This window comes from Lagopus muta, chromosome Z, assembly GCF_023343835.1.
Source record: "Lagopus muta isolate bLagMut1 chromosome Z, bLagMut1 primary, whole genome shotgun sequence".
Classification (NCBI taxonomy): Eukaryota; Metazoa; Chordata; class Aves; order Galliformes; family Phasianidae; genus Lagopus; species Lagopus muta.
In genome coordinates, this window is record NC_064472.1 from 18,421,830 (window position 1) to 18,443,568 (window position 21,739).

At 37.6% G+C, this 21,739-nt stretch overlaps 1 protein-coding gene across 2 annotated transcripts in view; it reads left to right on the forward strand.

Moving 5' to 3' along the window:
* Positions 1-280: 280 nt before the first annotated feature.
* The window catches only part of GPBP1 (GC-rich promoter binding protein 1), a 33,091-nt gene continuing 11,632 nt past the window's right edge, over positions 281-21,739 (forward strand). The window contains exons 1-7 of one of the 2 annotated variants that reach the window (XM_048931441.1): positions 281-350; positions 12,170-12,289; positions 17,373-17,496; positions 17,937-18,160; positions 18,834-18,900; positions 20,311-20,495; positions 21,291-21,428. In XM_048931441.1, coding sequence (XP_048787398.1) covers positions 12,227-12,289; positions 17,373-17,496; positions 17,937-18,160; positions 18,834-18,900; positions 20,311-20,495; positions 21,291-21,428 — 801 coding nt within the window. In that variant the 5' untranslated portion in view covers positions 281-350; positions 12,170-12,226. Of the gene's footprint in view, positions 351-12,169; positions 12,290-17,372; positions 17,497-17,936; positions 18,161-18,268; positions 18,288-18,833; positions 18,901-20,310; positions 20,496-21,290; positions 21,429-21,739 lie in introns of those variants that run through there. The other variant, XM_048931443.1, reaches the window with a different exon arrangement.

A 21,739-nucleotide genomic window follows, 5' to 3' on the forward strand; every position in this document is an offset into this window, starting at 1 on the left:
TGCAATCTGGTATTTTAATGTATTGTTACGTTAAGGTTGTGTTCAAAGTAGTTGCCTGTTTTGAAATGGGAATGAATCTGATTTGAAACTGTAACATAACAAAAAAAGTAAACCCACTTTGGGAAGGGTTCAAAACTGAGATATATTGGCTAGCTAACAAATTTTACACGTTACTGTTAGATGTCCTGCTGCCATCTTCCCCTCTAGTAATTAAGTGTTTCTTATTGTAGGTGCAGTTTTAAGTGTGGAAATTAATATATGTTCACTGTATTTTCTTTGCAGGTTTGCGTTTGACTGAATTGATACTACTTAAAAGAAAATTAAGATGGACAGAACAACTTAATTCAAAAGTTAGTGGTAATTCTACTAAATAAAACTCCTCTTTCCTTCCCTGGTTAATTGTAAAGTTTGAAATAATTTAGGTAGGCTATAAACTCAGTGTCTGGTACAAGTGACAGATTTATTGTAGTCATTACCTTTTCAAAAGTTCGTCAGAGCTTCTGCAGTGCTGAAGTATTACTAATATTGAGCTCATAAAATGCCCTCAGTAGTAAGGGCATTGCAGAGGTGTTTGAAAGATGACATCTTATAGGTGGTAGAGAAGTAATTTTAAGCTTGGGAAATTGTGCCTCAGAATTGCCAGATTTTTTTTTTTTTCCTATAGCTTTTTATTTTGACCACGAATGAAAGGCTTGCATCTAAACAGTGTTCTCAGTATCACTTTAGTAGTTCTGTTTCTGTGTGATGTCTTCACGGTATCAAAAGTTGATTGAGCTTCAGCATTTTGTATTCTTTTTTGAATGGTGTTGCTGTTCTAATATTTTGACTTTTATTTCAGTTTTGCTGTTTGAAAATACATAAACTTTGGAGATGAATAGGATTCTGTTTCAGTAATCTCTTGTGACTGGGGCTTTTCTGCATTGAGTCTTTAGTGTGCCTGCCGATTGAGAGAAGAAATTGAGCCACGTGTGAAGGAACCAAACCAACAGAGAAGAATTTTGTTCATTCTTTTAGTTGAAGTAATCTGTGTTTCGCTTGAAATGATTTTGTGAATGGAAAGGGTTCAGGCTTAAGTGGCTGTTTCATTATATTTTGTCTATTATATGCCCACAAGCATAGCAGTACAAGTGGTTATTCTTAAGTAATACAAGAAGTGATTTCTGTTTTATTTTTCAGGCTGTTAATTTTCAGTTGTATGATAAACTTTTACCTCTTAATGGAGGGGTCTCACTGAAATTAAGGAGCTGTATCTTACCTCTTAGTATTTGCATCTTTATATTCTGGATGTTTAGAAGATTTAGCTTTTTAGCTTTATTAAATAATACCTCCACATCTTTCTGGGTGCTGATAGGGCTGTTTTTCACAGTGTTAATGCTTGAAAAGTGCAGCTGGTCTAATTTGCTTGCATGTATGTTTGACGTAAATTCATGTGTGCTTTATAACTATACCCTTGTAGTCTGAACTAAATTTGTACGAGGGCTGCTCAGAAGGTGGTTCCTCCCATTTTATTGTGTTGACTCATGATGCCAGAGGTGGATGTTGGTGTTATGGCAGGAGAAGTTGAACCTTCAGTCTGAAAATCCATTCCATGTTGTTGCTGTGTGACACATGGCAGCAGAGGGGCAGTCTGACAGAATGGCATCTGACATGGGAACGGGTATGAAGCAAAGTGTTCTGGTGAATTCCTGTATGTGGAAAAATGGCATTTGTCCCATCAGCATTCATCTACACTTACTGAATGTTGATGGAGCCCAAATAATGGATGTGAGCACGGTGAGGGTGATGTGTTTTAACAGTGGTGGTCATGTCAAGTGGTGCAGGGTTTTGTGAGGGTAGTGTGCAGGCTCTTTGTTCATGGCTGGTGAAAGGCATAGCTAATGGTGGTGACTGTTTTGTGGTAAAGAATTTGTTCTATCAAGTAGTGTTACTATGCTTTTTGTGTCTATTGTAGTTTAGAAGACATTAGTTTCAGAATGCCCTGCGTAGTCGGGGGAGGCCCACTGAAGAGACCATACTTAGCATGCTGGTCCACTCTAATACCTTCTTTAGGGTTTATTTGAGTAGTGCTGACAGTCTATTAAGTGGTTTGCAGGTGAATATGAAGTTAAGGTCTTTGCCCCAGGGAGATTATACTTTGAGCCTTGGCGTAAATGTAATTTTTGGACTAGAATAATTCTGAGCATTTTGGCTTTTTTTATTCTGGTAGAATCCTGAAATTATTTGGTTTCTGTTGAGAATTTCTGTCAACAGTGGAGGCTGCTCTGCTATGTGGGGAAAAAAAAATGCTTCTTATGGGAGCTTTTAAGTGTAAGCAGAGTTGAAATGTGCAGCAACACTTAAGTGGAGTTAAATGTGTAAAATGTCATAGGAAAACCGTGCAGATAATGTGCTTTTTTAGTACAGTGCAAGGTTGATGAGCAGTAATGTTATACAGTGACTGGTAATAATGCTGTATATGGTGCTAACAGCTTTTCCACAATCATTGCCTTTATTTTTTGGTAGAGGGTAAGCAAAGCAGCTGAAGGATTGGTTTCTGGCTTTATTTTGCTCAGGTATTTTAAAAATGCTGTCTTTTACAACTTCTTTTTCTTCAGATTCCTTGTGAGGACTCCAAAATGCAAAACCATTCCAGTGATTTTATTATATTATATATGCAGTACTGAAAGGTGGTGTTACTGCTGTTAACATTTCTGCTTTTGGATTTTGAACCTTGCAGAGGGCAAGAGATCAGTGTTTACCTGAATTTCCACTGAATGGTACTGCAAGTATAGGACTTAAAGCAAAAGGAACCTGATTGCAGTTTACCTCCAAATAATGAAGTTAATCTGTGTGTGTATACATATATAGCTACATATATTAGCTACAGGATGTGTATTGTGATAGGTGGATGGTTGTAGTTGGCTCTGTTTAAGTGGGCTGTTTAACATAGTGACAATTAGAAAGCATAGTCTTTTAGTCAATTATATTCTTAAATTCCAGATGTTTGACTGTTTTTGCTATAATTTTGACCAGCTTTTTCTATACGATAGGGGTTTCGCTGCTTTTATCTGTTTCATTCTGCTAGGACGTTACAAAAAGGCAAAACTGTTTTTATTTATGATGAAGTTGTTCTAGACTCAAATGTTTCTCACCAGCAATGGTGAAACCTGTTTCAGTATTGAAGGGAAGGGAATTATTTTTGCTTTGTGTACCAAGCAGATCTCCTGCAAGCTGGATCTCTTCAGTACCGGTGGGATGGACTGTTTTCTCTGCTTGCTAAATACTGGTTAGACGAGTTAAACAGTGCGCTCTTAAAATTGGGTGGGGAAGGTCTCTGATCTCATGCCCTATTCATTACAGTTCTGCTGAAGTTTTTTAATCTGCCTTTATTAGAGAAGGTAGGAGAAAACTTAAAGTGAGCTTACTGTGGGACTGACTGGATGTACCTGCAAATACTGAGGGAGCTGACAGATGTTGTTGCAAAGCTCTTTAATAATTATATTTGAAAAGTTATGGTGATGGGAGAGGTTCTCAAAGAGAGCAGTGTTAATCCTCTTGTCAGAAAGAGGATCCAGGGAGCTACACGCTGGTCAGCCTCTCTTCAGCCCAGAGGAAGATGGTGGATCAACTCATATTTCCAAACGTACAAATGACCAAGAGATAACTGGGAGAAACGAGCATGAATTTATATAGGGAAAGTCATGCTTACTCAAGCTAATAGTTTTGATGGGGTGACCAGCTTGGTGGGTGAAAGGAGGAGCAGTAGATTTTGTTTGTGTCTTTTGAGATGGTTCTTCCATTACATCCTCAAAGAGAGCTTGAAAAAATATGTGTTAGGTAAGTGAATAATTAGGCGTATCCAAAAACGGGCTGAATGTGTAAGCCCATCCCATCAGCGCTGTGATCAGTGGCATGAAATCCATTTGAAAGAATTTATTAGCGTTATACCTTAGAGTTCAGTAATGGAGCCAATAATCCCTAACACAAACATTAATGACCTGGATGACAAGGCAGAATTTACCTCAGCGAATTTGCAGACAGTAGAAAACTGGGAAGAGTAGCTGTTAAAGTCAGTGTTTGGGCAGGCAGGAGAACTGGAGAGAAGAACCTCAGGAGGATCATGAAAGGAAAATGCTGTAGAAAAGAGTTGCAATGATGATAAAGGGACTGGAGTGTCTTTCATAAGAGGAGAGGCTGAGAGCGCTGTAACTATTCAGCCTGGAGAAGAGAGGCTCATAGTCATCTTACCCATATGTCTAGTACTCAGTGGGAGGGGATGAAGAAAGGGGAACTAGAACCCAGCAGGGACCTGACAGAACAAGAGGCAATGAGGATAAGTAAACATTGAAAATTCAGTCTGACCACAAGAAAAAGCTTGAACTGTGAAGGTGGTCAAACACTGGAATGGAGTGTTCAGAAAGGTTGTTGCAGACTCAGTGGGTGGGTATGTTCTGAATGCAACTGGACATAGTCCTGTTTTGGATGACTTGTGAAAATTTATGTTCCAGGATAAAACATTTTGATGTTCAAAGGAAGTGCAACTCGATCAGTCTTTAGAACACTGTGTGGTAGAATTTTTCAGAAAATACTTTCTAGATTCAGAACTACTAAGCCATTAAACTCATTCTTTTCTATTCAAAATTGTGTGAAGATATGAAAGTATTGAGAGAGACCTACCTTGGTTAATGCTATCGAAAGGACTGCAGCCTTCTGAAACAAGGGTTAAGGCAGCATGGCCTGTGTTGTTTCAAGTTGAAGTTCATAACTGTTCAGATAGACTGAAGAGTTGTGCTTTTCATCGGGACACTTCTCTGGTCTGTAATGGGTGCGGACCTGGGGAAACAAAAGGTAGCATTATGTGTTTTAAAAGCTTGGTTCCAGTGAGTCACAGAGTTGTTATAGTGTTCATAGTTAATTGTATTAAAAATGTGGTACTATGCATTTTGCTTGTTAGAGCTACTTAGACCATTCAGAAATAGTATCAAAATAGTTTCAAAAACTCCAAGCAGTTAAAATATTATGTTATTTTCCACAGTCTTTTCAGGATTCATTATCTTAATAATCATGCTTATTTTTTTTTCTTATTTAGCCTGTTTATTGGAAACAAAAGATAAGCAGGATATCTGTGCTTCAAAGCAATCAAATGGTGCTTCAATTACAACTGCTTCCTCTGCTCATTGCCCATCCACTTAGGCAGCCAGTGCTTGAGAGGAATTTTCATGGGAGTCACTCTTCCAACTCCTAAAGTGCATTATGCACTTCCAGAGATGCCATTTAGCTGCTTCTGATGTTGTGTAATTAGGCAAATGAAGGAAAGAGGATTTCTTCCAGCTTCGTTTCTATTCAGCAGATACTTGTAGTACCAGAAATAAAGGATTATCTTTATGGTAGAGCCAGAATTATTTCAGTCCTCACTATCCTTTGCTACCTTGACATTTTTAAGGCCAAGTTAGCAGCTATGGTAAAGGAAATTATTTTTCTACGGTGTTATGAGGTGCAGTGTTAGACAATATGAATTTCTAACACATGGAGAAACTATATCATAAAGGTTCCAGTATTTTGAGGTTTACATTTTCACTTTAAAGCTTTGTTTAAGTTGCTTGCAGACTTTTATAGATGCTTGGCACGTCAGACCTTATTAGGCCTGACTGCATGACTTACCCTTGTGCTCCGTGGCTTTTGCTGGTACGTTTGTTTTCTGGTTTGGCACTTCAGCTAAGTGAGTTTGTAAATCCACCCAATTCTGCCTGTAGTGACTGGTTGCCAGTGTATGGTTGCTCTGTGCTATTTGTCTGCACTATATTCCCATTTTTGATGTATTGTGTAGGGGTATGAGCTGGTCTAGCATGTGCTTACTGCGGTTCTGCACTGTGGGTAGTCTTTAATGCTCTAATGCTTTGTACTTAGAACTTTCTGCCATGTATTGCCGACTGCCTGCCTATTTAGTGACATCATTCAGAAAAGAAGGAGAGTGAAGTCTCTAACCAGCATAGATCTGGTGGAAGGAGTCTCTAATTAGGACGAATGGTATGAGAATGAGTAAGCATTCCACGTTTTTTTTTTTTCCCACCAGTGTAAGGCGGAAATATAAGTATTTTTTTAAACTGCAAGAAATGAAACAAATTTTGTTAAAATATGAGAACCTGTGTTAAACGTGTGGTGCCTATTTTGGATAGCTTGTTCAATTGGATTTCCACAGTCTGTATGTTCTGCGTTCTTGTTCTATGTGTTGACTGCTTGGAAGCTTTTAGATAATAAGCAAGATTTGGAAGCAAAATTAAAATTTTGGATAATTTGTTGGATAACTTTTTCTCAGTAATACGAAGTTAGAAGTTCCACATAGTGTGAAAATTGTAAGTAAGATGAAGCTGAAAGTATATATGTTGATCTGAAAGTTTTTAAGTACGGGCTGTCTTGTTTTTGTGCTATGATGAACTCTGCTATTGCAGATGTTTTGTATGCTGGTTGCACTCTCTTGTCTTCACATTTAGAAAAAGTATTTTTGAAATGCTATTGATTTGAAATAGCATTTTCAGACAGGAGAAGGTAAAAGCTTCCTGCAGGAGCTTTATTGTGATTACTGCCCAAGAAGGGAAAAATTGGCTTAATTATTACAAGGTTATGTCTGTGTACATGCATTGTGTAATTATGCAGTTAACGTATGACAGTTATTAGTGTCTGACTTCTAAACATAATAAGAATGGGCAGATTTAAATGTTTATCCGAATTCTCCTGTTTTTCTGGTCTTCAGAACTTTGTTTCCAGACTAAATTTATCATGACTGTTCTGCCTTGTACTCTTTTTTTTGGAACAAAAAAAACAAAGGTGTTTTGGAATAAAACACCTCTCTCAGTGGAATTTACTTGTTAGATATTTATGACCAAGTGCATCTTAGGTCTTTGTTTTATGAGGCAGAGAAAGCCAGGAGGTTTTTGAAAAGACTCTTGTCTGTTATGACTGTATCTTGTTCTGTGGTGACTTTAAAAGAAAGAAGAAAAAAAACCTAGTAGTTTAGATAAGACTGAGTGTACTGTTTTAAGATTTGATTTCTTTATTTAATTTGGTAAGCACAGGCTAATGATAGTTTTTTAGCTCTGTTATTTATTTACTTCTTCCCCTTCTCTCTGTCACGGAGTTGACCAGATCAATCTATGTCCGTGACAGGGGCGACAGGCCTCTGCCCTCCCCCCCCCACCCCAGTCCCACAAAAAATGGGAAGGAAGGAAGGGAGGAAAAGAGCAGCGGCAACAATCTATGGAGGAAAACTTATTTTACTATAATATTGGAATACAAGATAACACAGTATGTACAATTTAATTGAAATTGAGATTAATAAATCAGACAAGATGAGAGAGAGAGAGAGTTCCCGGAACCGATTCAAACCTGAAAAAGCTTGGAACGGCTAGGAAAGCACCCTCCAGCACCCACTGCAAGGCAGCAAGAGCGCGCCCCCCCCACCCGGAAGGGCCAGATCCCGTGACTGCTGTAATGTACAGGGATAGGTAGCTGGGATTGGGGCAGTGACACTTCAATGCCCCGTACACTACATGATGTTTTGATGTGGAATACTGAAATCCAAAAACAACAACAACAACAAAAAAAACAAAAACATAGAACCATGACAATGCAGAGTTGTGGTAATTGCTCTAGATGGTTTGGGGTTTTTTTTAGCCTTCTCAGGGAAGTCTTGACTTGGGATTTGCGCAGTTGCTTTTTGCTTCTCTTTTCTCAATGTGCGTTGCCTCTTCAAGCTTTCCTGAACATTGGTATAAGAGAAATTAGTTTTCCTAAAAAGTGTGTGTTTCCAGTCACTTTAAAACTGGAGAAAAATACTTTGTCAACAAAGGACGACTGTTTGTCAACTGTAATACCAACCAACCAAACAGAAACATTAGCAACAAAAAAACAAAGCATCAGAGCACATCCATTCCATCTTTTTTGGCTATTTGTAGTTTACACTGGATACAGTTTGCTCATTTCGGCTGCTCACACTGCTCAGATTGGCTCTTGTAGGGAGCTTGCTTTAACAGGTCGTTGGATTAGGTGGTCTCCAGAGATCCCTTCCAGCCCCTACAATTCTGTGATTGTTATTGACAATCAGACCTCATATGTGTGGCAAAATGTAAGTTTTACAAGGTCTGGAATTCTGAATTTATGAGCTGCCTGTGGAAGATTTCTTTTTTTTTTTTTTTCCTGAATTCACTGTGTGGTGTTTGGATGTGATACCAGAAATTGTTGCTGGTGTGACTAGATATTTTGAGCAGTCTGATTAAAGAAACTTGAATGTGTTTGAAAGTTAAAAGTATGATGATAACAGTATTTCAATATTTCTTTCTTTTTAAAATTGTTCAACATTGCATTTGTGGTGGTCAACCAAAGCCAAGTTAGCCTTCATAGTACTGCTGTTAAAAGCAATGTTGTGTTGTGTTTGTGCTACCAGGAAATGATGAATTCATCACTGTGATCAATTTTGGGCCTAATTTTTTTGTTAGCTGAGGAAGTTCTGAAAGCCGTGGAATCACTATGTTCACGTTTGTGGAGCTTACCACATACATCTGCTGTCTAGTTAAAGTTGGGAGTACAGCAGCTGTTTTGTCTGTGCAGGTGAACTGTGGTTGATCTGCTGTGTGGTGTGTACATGTGGTGTGCTAGTTAGAGTTATTCATTGTCTGTCAGGGTAAGTAAAGCAGATCCTTGCTAATGCTTTTGTGGGTGTGTACCATTTATTTTAATTCTGTTTAAGTAATGAGTATTTTTAGTTGAAGGTAGAACAAATCCTGTATTTCTGAAATGTTACTGAAAAGTGAATGGAGTATCAGTGCTATTTGCCTTAGAGGCTCCTGAGGCTTCGTAAATAAGCTCTTGAACAATGTTAAGCTGAAAGTATAAATCAAGTGAATTAGATCTCATAGGCCAAATATGTCTCTTCAGTATTTTTATTGATAACTGCAGTAATGAAATATTGCATGCTTATTAAATTTATAAGTAACACAACTCTAAATAGAGGTTGTAACTACCATGGAGGATATGGATTGCAGAAATATCTCTGACCACTGGGAACAGATTAAATTGTAATGGATTTGAATAGCAAGAGGAAAAAAAATAATATCTTGTCTGATCTTGTAAAAGAGCCATTTTAAATGATGGAAGAGCATCTCAGTGCTGGGGCATGTTACAGAAGAAAGTGTTAATCTTTCTCAGTTGTTGGTTTAACTTGTGAAAAAGCAACCTGCAATTGAATGTGAAAGCAACCTGAAATCAAATTGTTCGGCAACTGAAGTGATTATAAATCATGGAATCGCAGAATATCTTAGATTGGGAGGATCTGATGGACCAGCCAGTTCCAATCTCCCTGCCATGGCAGGATTGCCAGCTGCTAAGTCAGACTGCTCAGGGGACCATCAGCCTGGCCTTGAACACCTCCAGGGATGGGGCATCACCAACTTCTACCAGCAGCTCTGTCAGCACCTCACCACTCTGAGTAAAGAATTTCTTCCTAACTGCTATCCTGAACTTCCTTTCTTTTAGTTTAAAACCACTCCACTTTGTCTTGTCACTATCAGACCACATGCAGAGTTGGTCCTCCTCCTGATTATAATACCCCTCCGAATACTGGAATGTGACAAACAGATTTCCCTGGAGCCTTCTTTTCTCCAGACTGAGTAAGCCCAGCTCCTTCAACATTTCTTCATAGGAGAGGTGCTGGCAGCCCTCTGTCAACTCTGTGTCCCTCCTACCCCAACAGCTCTACTTCTTTCTTGTGCTGGGGGCCCCAGGCCTGAATGTGGTAAGGCCACATCTGGAATACAAGGGCAGAGCAGGGAGGGTCAGTCACCTTCCTTGCTACTGGCCACCACTCTTTTGATGCAGCCTAGGATACTAGGATACTGGCCTGGGCTGCATATGCATGCTGTTGTCTCATGTCAAGCTTTTCATTCACCAGTGTCCCCAGGTCATTATCTACAGGGCTGCCATAAGTGGTTTAAGCATAGCAAGTTCTGCCTGAATCATCAGAGTAGTCTTTCTGGCTTTCCATTCATGCTTTGAGATCTGTTTTCAGCTTAGCAGGAATATCTTCCTGATAATGAAGAGTATCCTAAAGCTATTGAATATTTGCTTGATTATCTAGAGTTCCTGCTTCTAATGAAAACTGGGTTGTCAAAGCTGGGCAGCTAGGATTGTTACTGAATTAAGCACAAATTCTTTTCATGGCAGTTGCTAAATAGTAATGTTTGACTTATACTTGACTACTTTTCTAAAAACAGTTGCAATTATTTATTAAGAAATAACAGTGTTAGTGCCTTTGTCCCACACCTAATGTCCAACTCACCAAAAAATTGGTAACACTTTCTGGATCCTTTTATATGTACTAACTGGTTTGTACTGAATCTCTTCTTGTTTTTTAAGACAGTAATTTTCTTGTCTGAAAATTATTTTGTTGTTTTTGTTGTCCTGATCTTCCAGGACTGATACTTCTTCTGATCCTTTCGAAAGATTTCACAATTCTGCATGTTGGAGTAGGAAGCTATATCTCAGGAAAGAAGGGGGAGATTGTTTTTTTCTTAGCCCGTTCATATTAGTTTGCTATTAATTTAGCTTGTTTTGTCTTTTATAACGTACACTATTTTTTGTTTTCTGTGTGGTTACTGATCATGATTAATTAGTATAAGTTAAAAAGATAAGCCATTTTTTGTAATGGTTCTGTGACTCTAGAACTTCATTGTTTTGTAGTCATATGTAATTGGATTTTTTAGAATTTTTTAATGGAATTTCTGTTGACGTTAATTTAGGAGAACACATTGGATGACTTCAGTACATTAATCCAAGACAAGTTAAGCGGGTGACACATACTTTCATACTTGTTTTTATTGTAGTCTAGTTGATTTGGAGCATCCTGCTTTATAATTTAACTATGATATCATAGAGACACCAAGGTTGGAAAAGTTCTCAGTTCTCACTAAGCCATATCCCTCAGTACAGCATCTAAATATTTCTTGAGCATAGATACCTAAATAAGGTTAGTATAAGGTCATGACATAAAATAGAATCAGCAACTCAACTTAGTGCAGTTAAACACTTAAAGGCTGCTAAGCTTCTTTTAGATATTGGAATGCTCTCCTTTTTCACTGAAAGTCTGAAATAGCCCAGTTCAGGCCAGAATGCAACAATGATTATTGGTTACTGTCGGTTACGAAGTTCAGATTCCACAGCTTCTACTAAAGTTTACTCAAATTACAGCAGTGTTAAGTAACACACATCTGTGCATGCTGATCCGCACTTTCTCATGTGGAGACATGAAATGCATATCTCTGTGCAATACCTTGTCTCTCCCTGTAACATGCATTTGGATGTTGATTCTTTTTACTAGCTGAATTTCTAGTACTGCTTATCTGATACTTAAAATGCATTTTAATCATTGACAGTTTTACAGTATCTAGCTGAAGAGCCTGACTCAGTTAACCCTGTAATCCTGTCAGCATTTCATCCATTTCTTTCAGTGGTATAGTTCAGCTTTAAGTACTGTAGTTTGTATTATCTTGCATTCTTGTATTTACTGAGAGATTTTTTTTTTTTTTTTGCTTTTGGGTAGAAAAAGTACTCTTGGGTTTTGACTTAAGTCGTTATCTTGTTCATTTTCAAATTAGACAACCCTACTGGATTTTGACAGAATCTCTAGATACTTTGGCTGTGTTTCCATTCAGTCTTGAGAAAATACAACGTTCTTGGTGACCATAGGCATTTTAGTCTTTTCTTGAGGAATCTTGACATGGTGGCTGATATTAATTTTGGGGGGCTAATTTGAAAAATCAGCTTCTTCTAGGAAGCTAATAAAGAAGCTCCTGCTGTCTGTTCTGGGCAGTACTAGAAGGTATTCTAGTATGATAATTTTTCATATCTCTCTAATCAGACCTTACACAAAATCCTTTATCCTGTTTTTAGGGGAAAATGAAGGAATGTTTTATTTTTATGACCTTTAAGAAAAATTTCCTTAGTGTGACTCTTCAGTAGTAACAGGATAAATATGATGTAATGAAGTAAAGCTAAGTAAGACTTCAAACCATATCTGTCTGAGAAAATAATACAAGAAAACATAGGGAAATTAATGATCAAAATGCCACAGGTGTGATATTCATGTAAGATAAGCATCTGAAAAGCACTCATTTCCTGTTTCCTTTTTTTCCAATTACAGGGACTTGCCATGAGGTGCTAAAGCCTTGTTTCATTGATTTGGAGAGACTGGACCTAAATGGCGCAGCATGACTTTGCTCCAGCCTGGCTTAATTTTCCTACTCCACCATCGTCAACAAAGGTATGTCTTTCTGTAGTTCTGATCCAACAGTTTCATTAATAAACAGGTCTAAATGTCATAGCATTGGTCATTACAAAAATGTGTCTGTTCATGAATGTGGGAAGAGTGATAACAGGGTAATTCCTGGAAAGTCTTACTGTTGTAATTTAAATAGTTGAACCTTGGTTATCAAGTTTATACCTCTGGAGTTTCTGCTTGAATAGCTGAGTTCAAGGAATGAAGCATGTGCACAGATTATCAGAGCTGTTCTTGGGTTAAAATTTTTTTTATTGATAGTTTGAAATGAATGTATTGCTAGAGGAAATGAGATCAAGGCATGTCCTTGATGATCTTGCTGTTGGTTTTGCTTTGTGTCATATACATTTTAGAGAATGTTTTTTCTTATTTGATCAGTCAAGTGATTAAAAAAAATGATTTTGAAATAGATTTTCTGTAATGACTCTTCAGTTGTTGATGGTAATTGTGCATCCTCGCTATGCCTGTTCCACCTAGGCTATGACTACTCAGTTAAAAAAATGCAGAAGTTAACTTGAGAATAAGAAATAGCAATCCCTGAATCATTATGGTTTTTAGCTATTCTTGAATATATGGCACTCGTATAAATGTTTCTTTTTTTCTGGCCTATCTTTCTATCCTTTCAAATTGGTGTTTATGCAGAAGTAAAGGCAGCACTGAGCATTTTAAACTCCTGTCATTTATTTTGTATTTCTATCTGTAGACCTGCCTTTCTTTTAATCTTTTGAAAGTAATGTCTGTGTCTGCATGAGAATGATAGTGCTTTGTTTTAATGTGTAAATTTTTTTTAGTATTTCATTTTCATGAAAATTTTAGCCTTTTTCAAATATGGAAATAGGCCTTTGCACAGTCAGCACTCAGCAGTGGTTGTGTCTCCATTGCGTTACTTAAGTACCTACACAGATGTGCACACATGCATTTTATTTTCTTTTCCTTTTTTTTTAAATTCTGTGTCCTTAACTTATGCCTCTTTGTATTATTTTTTTTCTACACAGAGCTAGCTAACTTCTTTAATTTGAGTAGTCTAGCAGCAGCTTTCAGTTGCTGTTAAAGGAACATCAGGCTTATCAGTTTTCAGATGTTCCTGGAATGTTTGTTTTTATTCAGCTTGATTACTGAAGTTAACTCTGTAATTTATTCTTTCCATTTATACCTCTGTATTGACATTATCGACTGGGGTTCCAGCAGCATCCCAGTACTACGAAATATATGTATTTATGGAATGGGTTGTCTTTTGTCAACTCCTTCCTCAGCTTTTTGTTCTATATAGTTCTATACTATGAGAGTGGTGAGGTGCTGGAACAGGCTGCCCAGAGAGGCTGTGGATGTCCCATTCCTGGAGATGTTCATGGCCAGGTCGGATGGAGCCCTGAGCAGCCTGGTCTAGTATTAAATGGGGAGGTTGGTGGCCCTGCCTGTGGCGGGGGGGTTGGAGTTTGATGCTTGAGGTCCCTACCAACCCGGGCCATTCTGTGGTTCTGTTTCTAAAAACTTGGTAGCTGTATGCTTTTTCTATTATGGTACTTTTGCTCCGATGTCTGTTGTGTTAGCCCTTCCTTCAGTGAAGAACATTTTGTGATATGTGGTCCCTTTGGTTACTAAACACTTGAACGGTCTTATTTGTTCTACCCATGTGTAGTGTTTCATAATTTATATAATCAGGTTTATTCTGTCACTCCTATATAAGAGGGATTGCAGATGTGACCTGTACAGATTTTCCACCCCCAGTAATTCCTTGAATAGGTGTTTGATGCTTCCTGTATCTGAACAAGGCAGCTGCAGAGAAGAACAGATAAGAGAGATGAAATATGGGATGAAATAGGAAGCGTCTCATGCAGAGATGAAGGATGGGATGAAATAGGAAGTGTCTCATGCAAAGTGGAGCTAGGGTGAGGCAGTAGTATCAGTAGACTTGAAAAGAAGGAACTGAACTCTGCCCTTTCAGCTTATATTTCCCAGAAGAGGCATTGTGAGAAACTGTTTTTTGGGGAGGTTTGGGTCCTGCTGCAGCCTGGATTGCTAGGGCTCTTTCCTCATGCTGGTAAACGCTAGAGTTAGAAAAATCAATGGAATGAAATTGGGAATATGAGTGTGCTTTCTGTCAACGGTTTATGGGCTGGTTTGGCCCAGTTCCATGACTGGGATTTTGTGAATCTGCGCCTCCAGGAAAGGGAAACTGGGGACCCCAAAATAATTAAAAACAGCAGGAATGATCTGAGGAGAAACAAACTAATTTACTAAATATGGTACTGGAATGCAAGATAACACGCTATTATACAATATAATTAGAATCAAAGCTAATAAATATGATAAGAGTGTTCGAAAGGTGGATAGGCCTCACCATAGCACTAAGGTGAGATGTGCAGTCTGGTTGAGCAGCAGGGAGGAGAGCAGATGAAGAAGGTGGCATCAGGTGACCTTGCCAGGGGTTATATCTGCTCTCTGACTGCACAGCCCCCTGGGGAATGTGGTGGTTCTTCTCTTCCAGACTGGTGCCCGGAACTGGAGCATTAACAGTTTGACTCCCAGAGCACTACATGGTGTTATGATGTGGAATACCGATAACCAAAAATCGTAAAACCAAAACAACTTTCTTAATATGACTGATAACAGCTCACATTTTGACTGAAATCCACTTCATCTGTTGATACTGATTTCTTCTGAAGGATAATTTTTACATCATTTTCCTGTTACTTACATAGCAAAGTATACTTAGCTAAGTAGTCAACTACTGAAAAGCCTTAGTTCAGGCCTGGAAATAATATGTTTGCATCAGTGCAGTACTGTAATTGGGCTGACGTGAATAGTGAAGCCATCTTGGAATACAAACAAAGTTTTTCTGGAAGGATTTCTGTAAAATGCATCTGAGGCGATTGCAGACAGAAGGGTGACATTTTTTATTTTTTTTCCCCAAGGTTAACTGTTAACTTTGTGTTAAAGCAGGAAGACTTACGCTTCAGAAATTTGTTTTGCTTTCTTTCTTGCCCGGCTGAATTGAGTCAGATAATTTCTCAGTTTACAGAAATTGCTGATAAATTTCCTTTTGATTACAAAGTTTACTGTGTTCTTTGCAACAGGAGTTTTGATAGATTGATATCTCCATCTTGTGGGGAAAATGCAAACTGCATGATCTTTGCACATAGTGTAGCAGCTCCAAGTGGGTTGTATCAAGTATGACTTGAACAGTATGTGTGAAGTGTTATCACTTATACTTTTGAGTGTGATTGTTCTTCAAGGTTATTAAAAGAAATGAAACTCCAAAGGCGATATTAGTAGGTTATGTTATGTAAATTGACATGCAAAGCTATAGTCTAAAATGTTACCTACCGTCAGCAAGTGTGGAGCTTTTAGATTTGTAGTGGCTAATTCAAAGCTTGCTTATAACTGATAATGAGATTCCTTATCGTTTACTAACCACATAAATCACTTGACAATTTTTTGTGTCTTTTTGACTGGATGGTTGTTTTTTCCCTTCTTTTCTCTTCCACCTCCAAGTTTGCGAAGTTTCCAGGTCTCAAATAGAGATGGACTTCTATAAAATTTGATAATGCATGCTTCATATTTAAATATATTTATTGTTTATTTGAGATTGAATTTCAAATAGTGGATTTTGAACAGCACCTTGAGTACTGCAATTGGTATTAATGGAAGAACTAGTGAATTTTTGTGTGCTGGTCCCTTGATAGAGTTAGTGGTGGGGAAAAAGTTCTTCAGGATACTTTCCAGAGTAGCAAAATCTCTTACTGTGGCTTTCTTTTTTTTTTTTTTTTTTTTTCCTACTTATTTTGATCAGTGGAATAATTAAAGTATTACTAGAACATGTTTAATGTTAATGGATAACAACTGAATTTAACTTTGGGGCTTACATTTTCATTCATGTTCATTCATGGCTGTATTACGATGATATTTTCAGTGTTTATCTTTGTAGTTACAAAAGTTGCACGCCATTTGTAAGTGATGCATCATGTGGGTTAATGGTAAAAAGCAGAGCTGCGTTTGCTATTAGTCTGAATTCTGTAGTGTCAGTGTTAATGTTGTAAGGCTCCTTTTGAAGTAATGACTCCTATTTTATTATGTTGGTTCATGATGTCAGAGGTGGATATTGGTGGTATGGCAGTAGAGGTTGAACCTTCCTCCAGTATCCAGTTACATTTATGCTGTGTGACAGGTGGCAGCAGAGGGGCAATCTGATACAGTGGTGTCTGATGTGGAAGTGTGGATGAAGCAAAGGTGTGTCATTGAATTTTCCCATGTGGAAAAAAGTGGTACCACTGGCATTCATTGATACTTGCTGAAGTTGATGGAGACCAAGCAGTGGACATGAGCACAGCGTGGCAGTAGGTGGTGTGTTTTAGCAGTGGTGATGGTGGCAGTGGGTCATTTCTGTTGGAGCAGATTTTTGTCAGTGTGGCTCTCATTAATGGCTGGTGAAACTGCATAGCTAATGGTGGTGACTGTTGAAAGAGATCGTTTTGTAGCAGAGAGTTTTCTCTATCTAAGAGTGTTCTTTTGGTCTTTGTATCTCTTGTAGATTTGGTGGCATATGGCAAGTGGTTGCCATGACGAGAACTTCTTGTATTTATAAAGCCTTGCAGATTATGCTTTTTTCTTTTTCTTCACGTGCTTTCATCATCTCCTCAAATGTGTCACTTCCACTCTTGTCTAAGGCAGTGCTCAATTTTGCTTCAGTTCTTTCAGGTTATAAATTTTAATGTTTGCCTTCCATTCCCAACTATGATCTTGCATCCTTCCTTACTTTTTTTAAAATTTTTCCTCTACTGTAACACATCACTTGTCTCCATTCTGCTGCCAAACTTAAATAAACACTTGCATTTTTTGCTTTGTGTCACAATTGTGGTCCTCAGCGTTTTTTGGTATCCTGGAGTGGAAAATATGCCTTCTGATTCTACTGGTTTAAAGGGTGATGACATAATTTTGAACATGCTTATACTTGAGAATTTTTGTATCATCTCCCAAAATCTTTTTTAAAATTGTATGTACTGTATAATACGTATGTTAGAGTTCTGATAATTCATCTCTTATTATTAATCATATATTTTCTTTACAGTCATCGTTGAACTTTGAGAAGCATTCTGAACATTGTTCATGGACAGAGAATCATTATGAAGCAAATCGCAGAAGGCACAACTCTTCTGATGGGTTTGATGCTAACACTGGACGAGTTAATGGAGGTATAATTCAGATTTCATGAAATGTTTTAAATGCATTTACATCATTGCTTTCTAGCATTCTGACTAGAAAAAAACATCTTAGCTCTGTGTTAAGCACTGTGTTCTGTAGTAAAACAGAGGCAACAGAAAGTTGGAGTTGCTGGTTGGAGCAGTCCATTTCTTTTAAGAAGGCTGTGGAGTTAATTCTTCGGCCAACAACATGTAAATGAAAAGCCAAGAAAGGAGGCTGAGTAATCATTACATTGGACTTCTGTCATCTTTTTCCATCACTGTTATATGAGTCTTTCCTGCTAGTTATGGTGAATGAAAGCTTAAGTTCACTATGCAGTTATGTCCCATAGTATAGATAGAGTTGCTTGCTTAAATTCTCTAACAATTTTGCAGAAGAGGATTTGTTTTTCCAAAACTACTTATGTTTCTTTTAAATTCAAAAATCTAAGGGCATTTTGGGAGAAAAGAGAAGAATGGTTGGCGTTCACAAGGCAGAAATGGTACAGAAAATATAAACCATCGTGGGGGATACCATGGCGGAGGTTCCCGCTCTCGTACCAGCACTTTCCACTGTGGAAAAAACCAGGGATTGCATGAAAACAATGTACCTGATAATGATCCTGGGAAAAAAGAAGACAAGGAAGTACCCAAACAATTTGAGGCTGAGGATTTTGTAAGTTAATTCTAATTATAATACACAAGGTTTCGTTGTTTCTGCAAGTGCCATTTTGTCCATTACAAGCTACTTCATGAGATTTCACCAGTTAAGATCAACATATAAGGGATCACCCTTCCCATAGGTAAGGGGATATGAGTCATTTGTCCACTTACTTGTTTCTCTTCTTACTCTCCCATTTTTATCATTGCATTTTTTTATTATAGAGTGAAACTACAGCTGGGTAGTTTCTGAATTTATAGTCTTTTGCCATGGTTTACTGTGGCATATGTATGTATTAAGGTCTATGAAATTACCTTACTTGATAATGTAAAGTACTAACAATGTGGTCTTTCTGACCATTTGGAATTATGTGTTTCAAGCTAAAAATCTAAGGTGTAAGAGGAAAGCAGAGCTTTCTCTTTGAGGAGCGATATACCTTTTTTTTTTTTTTGTGGATTTTTCATTGTTTTATTTTGTTTTCCGTGGGTAGTTAGTATAATGGTAGTGACTGTTGCTTGAATGTTGGAGAATAGAAACAAGTGAGCATTGATAAATTTGGTGCTCAGAGGAAATATTCTGTCTCCATTTAAAAATCTTGGGCAGCGGATGCTGTCATGATTATTTAATTGGTCCTAAGATTCAAGGCTTTTAAAATTTCATTTTAAATAATGATATCTTTTCCTTTCAGCCATCTTTGAATCCTGAATATGAGAGGGAGCCAAGCCAGAATAAATCTTTAGCAGCAGGTGTGTGGGGTGAGTATTTTTGATGTTGAATACAAAAATGTAAAAAAAATGCTTTATTCAAAACACGGGAATTTCTTTTAGGATATTACAAAGACGTGGATTGAAATTGAGGAAGTTTCAGTATTATTGCAGTGTGAGAATCTTCCTGTAGGAGAGGTAACACTTCTGTTTGGATATAAATCTGCTGGTCTCTAGATGCAGCCACAGCTGATGTTCTTAGCCCAGAATGAGTGTGCATCTTTTTGTAAGGATGTCAAGAATTTGTCTCCCAAGAGGAAATGTGCTAAAAGTAGGTCACTGGTATTAGTAGTGTGATTTCTAGCTTTGTGAAGGAATGCTTCTTACTGATTAGAACTGTTGAAAAGATTGACGAGAAACCATGACATGGAGGTCATAAACTGGCTGATGCTGTGTCTGGAGCAGTTTGTATGTACTCCTGTCGTGTTTATAGAGGCCTCAGTTTGGTATGTTTGGCTCTAAACTGAGCTGTTAATATGCAAATACTAATTCTTTGGTAATCTTAGAGGAAAATACAAAAGCCATACTTTCTTTTGAAGGTGTGATGAAGAGGGCAAACTGTATTTTGGGGTACATCAAACACAACATAATCAGTTATTAAGAGGTGATTGTCCTGCTATATTCAGTGTTGGTGCACCCTAACCTTGAAGACTGGTGTTGAGATCGTTGAAAGCATCCGTAGGAGGCATCAAAGCTGATAACAGGACTGGACAGCATGTCTTGCCATGAAAGTCTGAGGGCATTTGGGTTGGTCTAGAAAAGAGGAGACTGTTCCTGCAGCTCCCTCAGGACACTGAGCTGAGGGATGTGCCGCACTCTGCTCTTAGGAACTGATGGCAGGACAGAAATGGCACAAAGCTGCCAGGGAAGGGTCAGTCTGGACAATGGGAAACACTTTTTTATAGTAACAGTACAAGAGGCTTCCTGGTTAGGTTGATGATGCCATGTGTTTGTCAGTGGTGAAGAGGCATTTGAGTAATGCCCTCTGTAATTGTGTTTTGCGGTAGTCAGGCAGTTTTACTACATGATGTTTGAAGGCCCCTTCTGACTGAACTATTTTATTCTATTAGCAATTAACAGTGTTTTGATATTAGATTTATCAACAAGAGCTGTGTAGCTAATTTCTTTGGCTGAGGAGTAGCTTTACTTTTTGAAAGTAAAATTCTTGTGTTGTCAAGAAATTTTTTTTACTGATGATGGTTGTAGAAAATTGATCAGGTCTTCAGTTTATCTGGATTTGTTCAGTAGGTTATTTTGGAACTAATGCTGAAAAAGTTCCTGCTTTTATGCCTATGGACCATGTGGCTATCCAGTAACCTGTGAACTAGAAATTTAACACTGTGTATACATGCACAAGAATTCTTTTTTTTTTTTTTAATTTCTGTTTTTTGCTTTTTTTAGAGTATCCTTTGAACCCTAAATCCAGATCTTCAAGGATGCTTGTCATTAAAAAGAGCAGTACAAAACAACTGCAGATATCTGGATTCCCTGTAGTAGGAAATCTTCATTCACAGCCAGTAAAAAATGGTACTGGCACAAATGTTTACAAAGGATTGGTCCCTAAACCTGCCACTCCATCTGCAAAGGTGAGTCTTTGATGTGTTGGCATGAATTACATGCTGGGAGGGGAAAAAAAGAGCACATCAGAATTAGAGCTGTTTCACCCCTGAGAATTTTGTGGCTAAAGCATACTTTCAAGTATTGAAAGTATTGAATACTTGAAGAGCCATGTAGCCTAGAAGTAACTCAAAATGCTTTTTTTTTTTTTTTTTTTGTTTTTTTTTTTTAAATTCTACTGTAATTGAATTTCCATTTATTTCTCATTCACATTTTTTGAGAAGCCTGAGATTTGTCCACACGAGAATGATATTTTTAATTTATGAAATAGCATTGCTTTTTGCATGTATAATTTTAACAGAAAAGGAGAGCAATAACTGTCTTAAAAATACCTTCAGAATTTAACCCAATTCTTGATGTGGGTATCTGGTGTCATTCCAAAAGCATTTTTCCAGGTTCATCTTTCAGCTTTTGTCTGGGAATTTCTGTATTCCTGAGAGCATCTGATGGAAATGTTCTTAACTGTGCAGCTTAATGCATTAAAAACATTGATTGCAGCTGCTGAAGACTCTCATATTTCTTATCTTAATACATCAGATATGAGGGTTTTAATTATTTTTAGATCTAACTCTTTATATGAACAACATAAACAGCATTTGTGAGAAGATGAATTGCTCATAAACAGTCTCTGTTCTACAAGAAAACACGTTTATGCGAAGTTACGGTTGTAAACAGTTGTAATAGTTTTGCTTTTGCTCAGTCATTTTTTTGAGATTTTTAAAAATAATCCTCTTGTATTTAATGATTCCTTATATATTTTTAAGCATACACAGTGGAAAAGCCAAGCAAAAGAAAATAAACTTGTGAATCCATTTCCTCATGAATCTTCGTGTGGTGGCAATTTCAGTCCTTTCAAATCAGCTGCCAAAGCATTTCCTGTATCCCAGAACGCAGCAAGAGAGGTAAAGCAATGGCTGTAATTTTAATCGCGAGTCTATAATTTTTAACTTGTTTGGTTAAATAAATGGAGAAATAGATTTTATATTGAACTGTATTAAATAAGTATATTTTTTGGAGTAAATGTGAGAGTGGGTATTGCGGAAGGTATCTTGGTGGTCTTCAGATACTGCATGGTTTGTTTGTAGGTTTGGTTTGGAGTGAGCATAGTGAAGTAACTCAGCTATTAGCAGTGCTCCGTAAACTTGAGTCCCTTTGTCTGTGTGTGACGAGCATAAACACTAAAATACAAATATTTTCCCTCTGCTTTGGACTC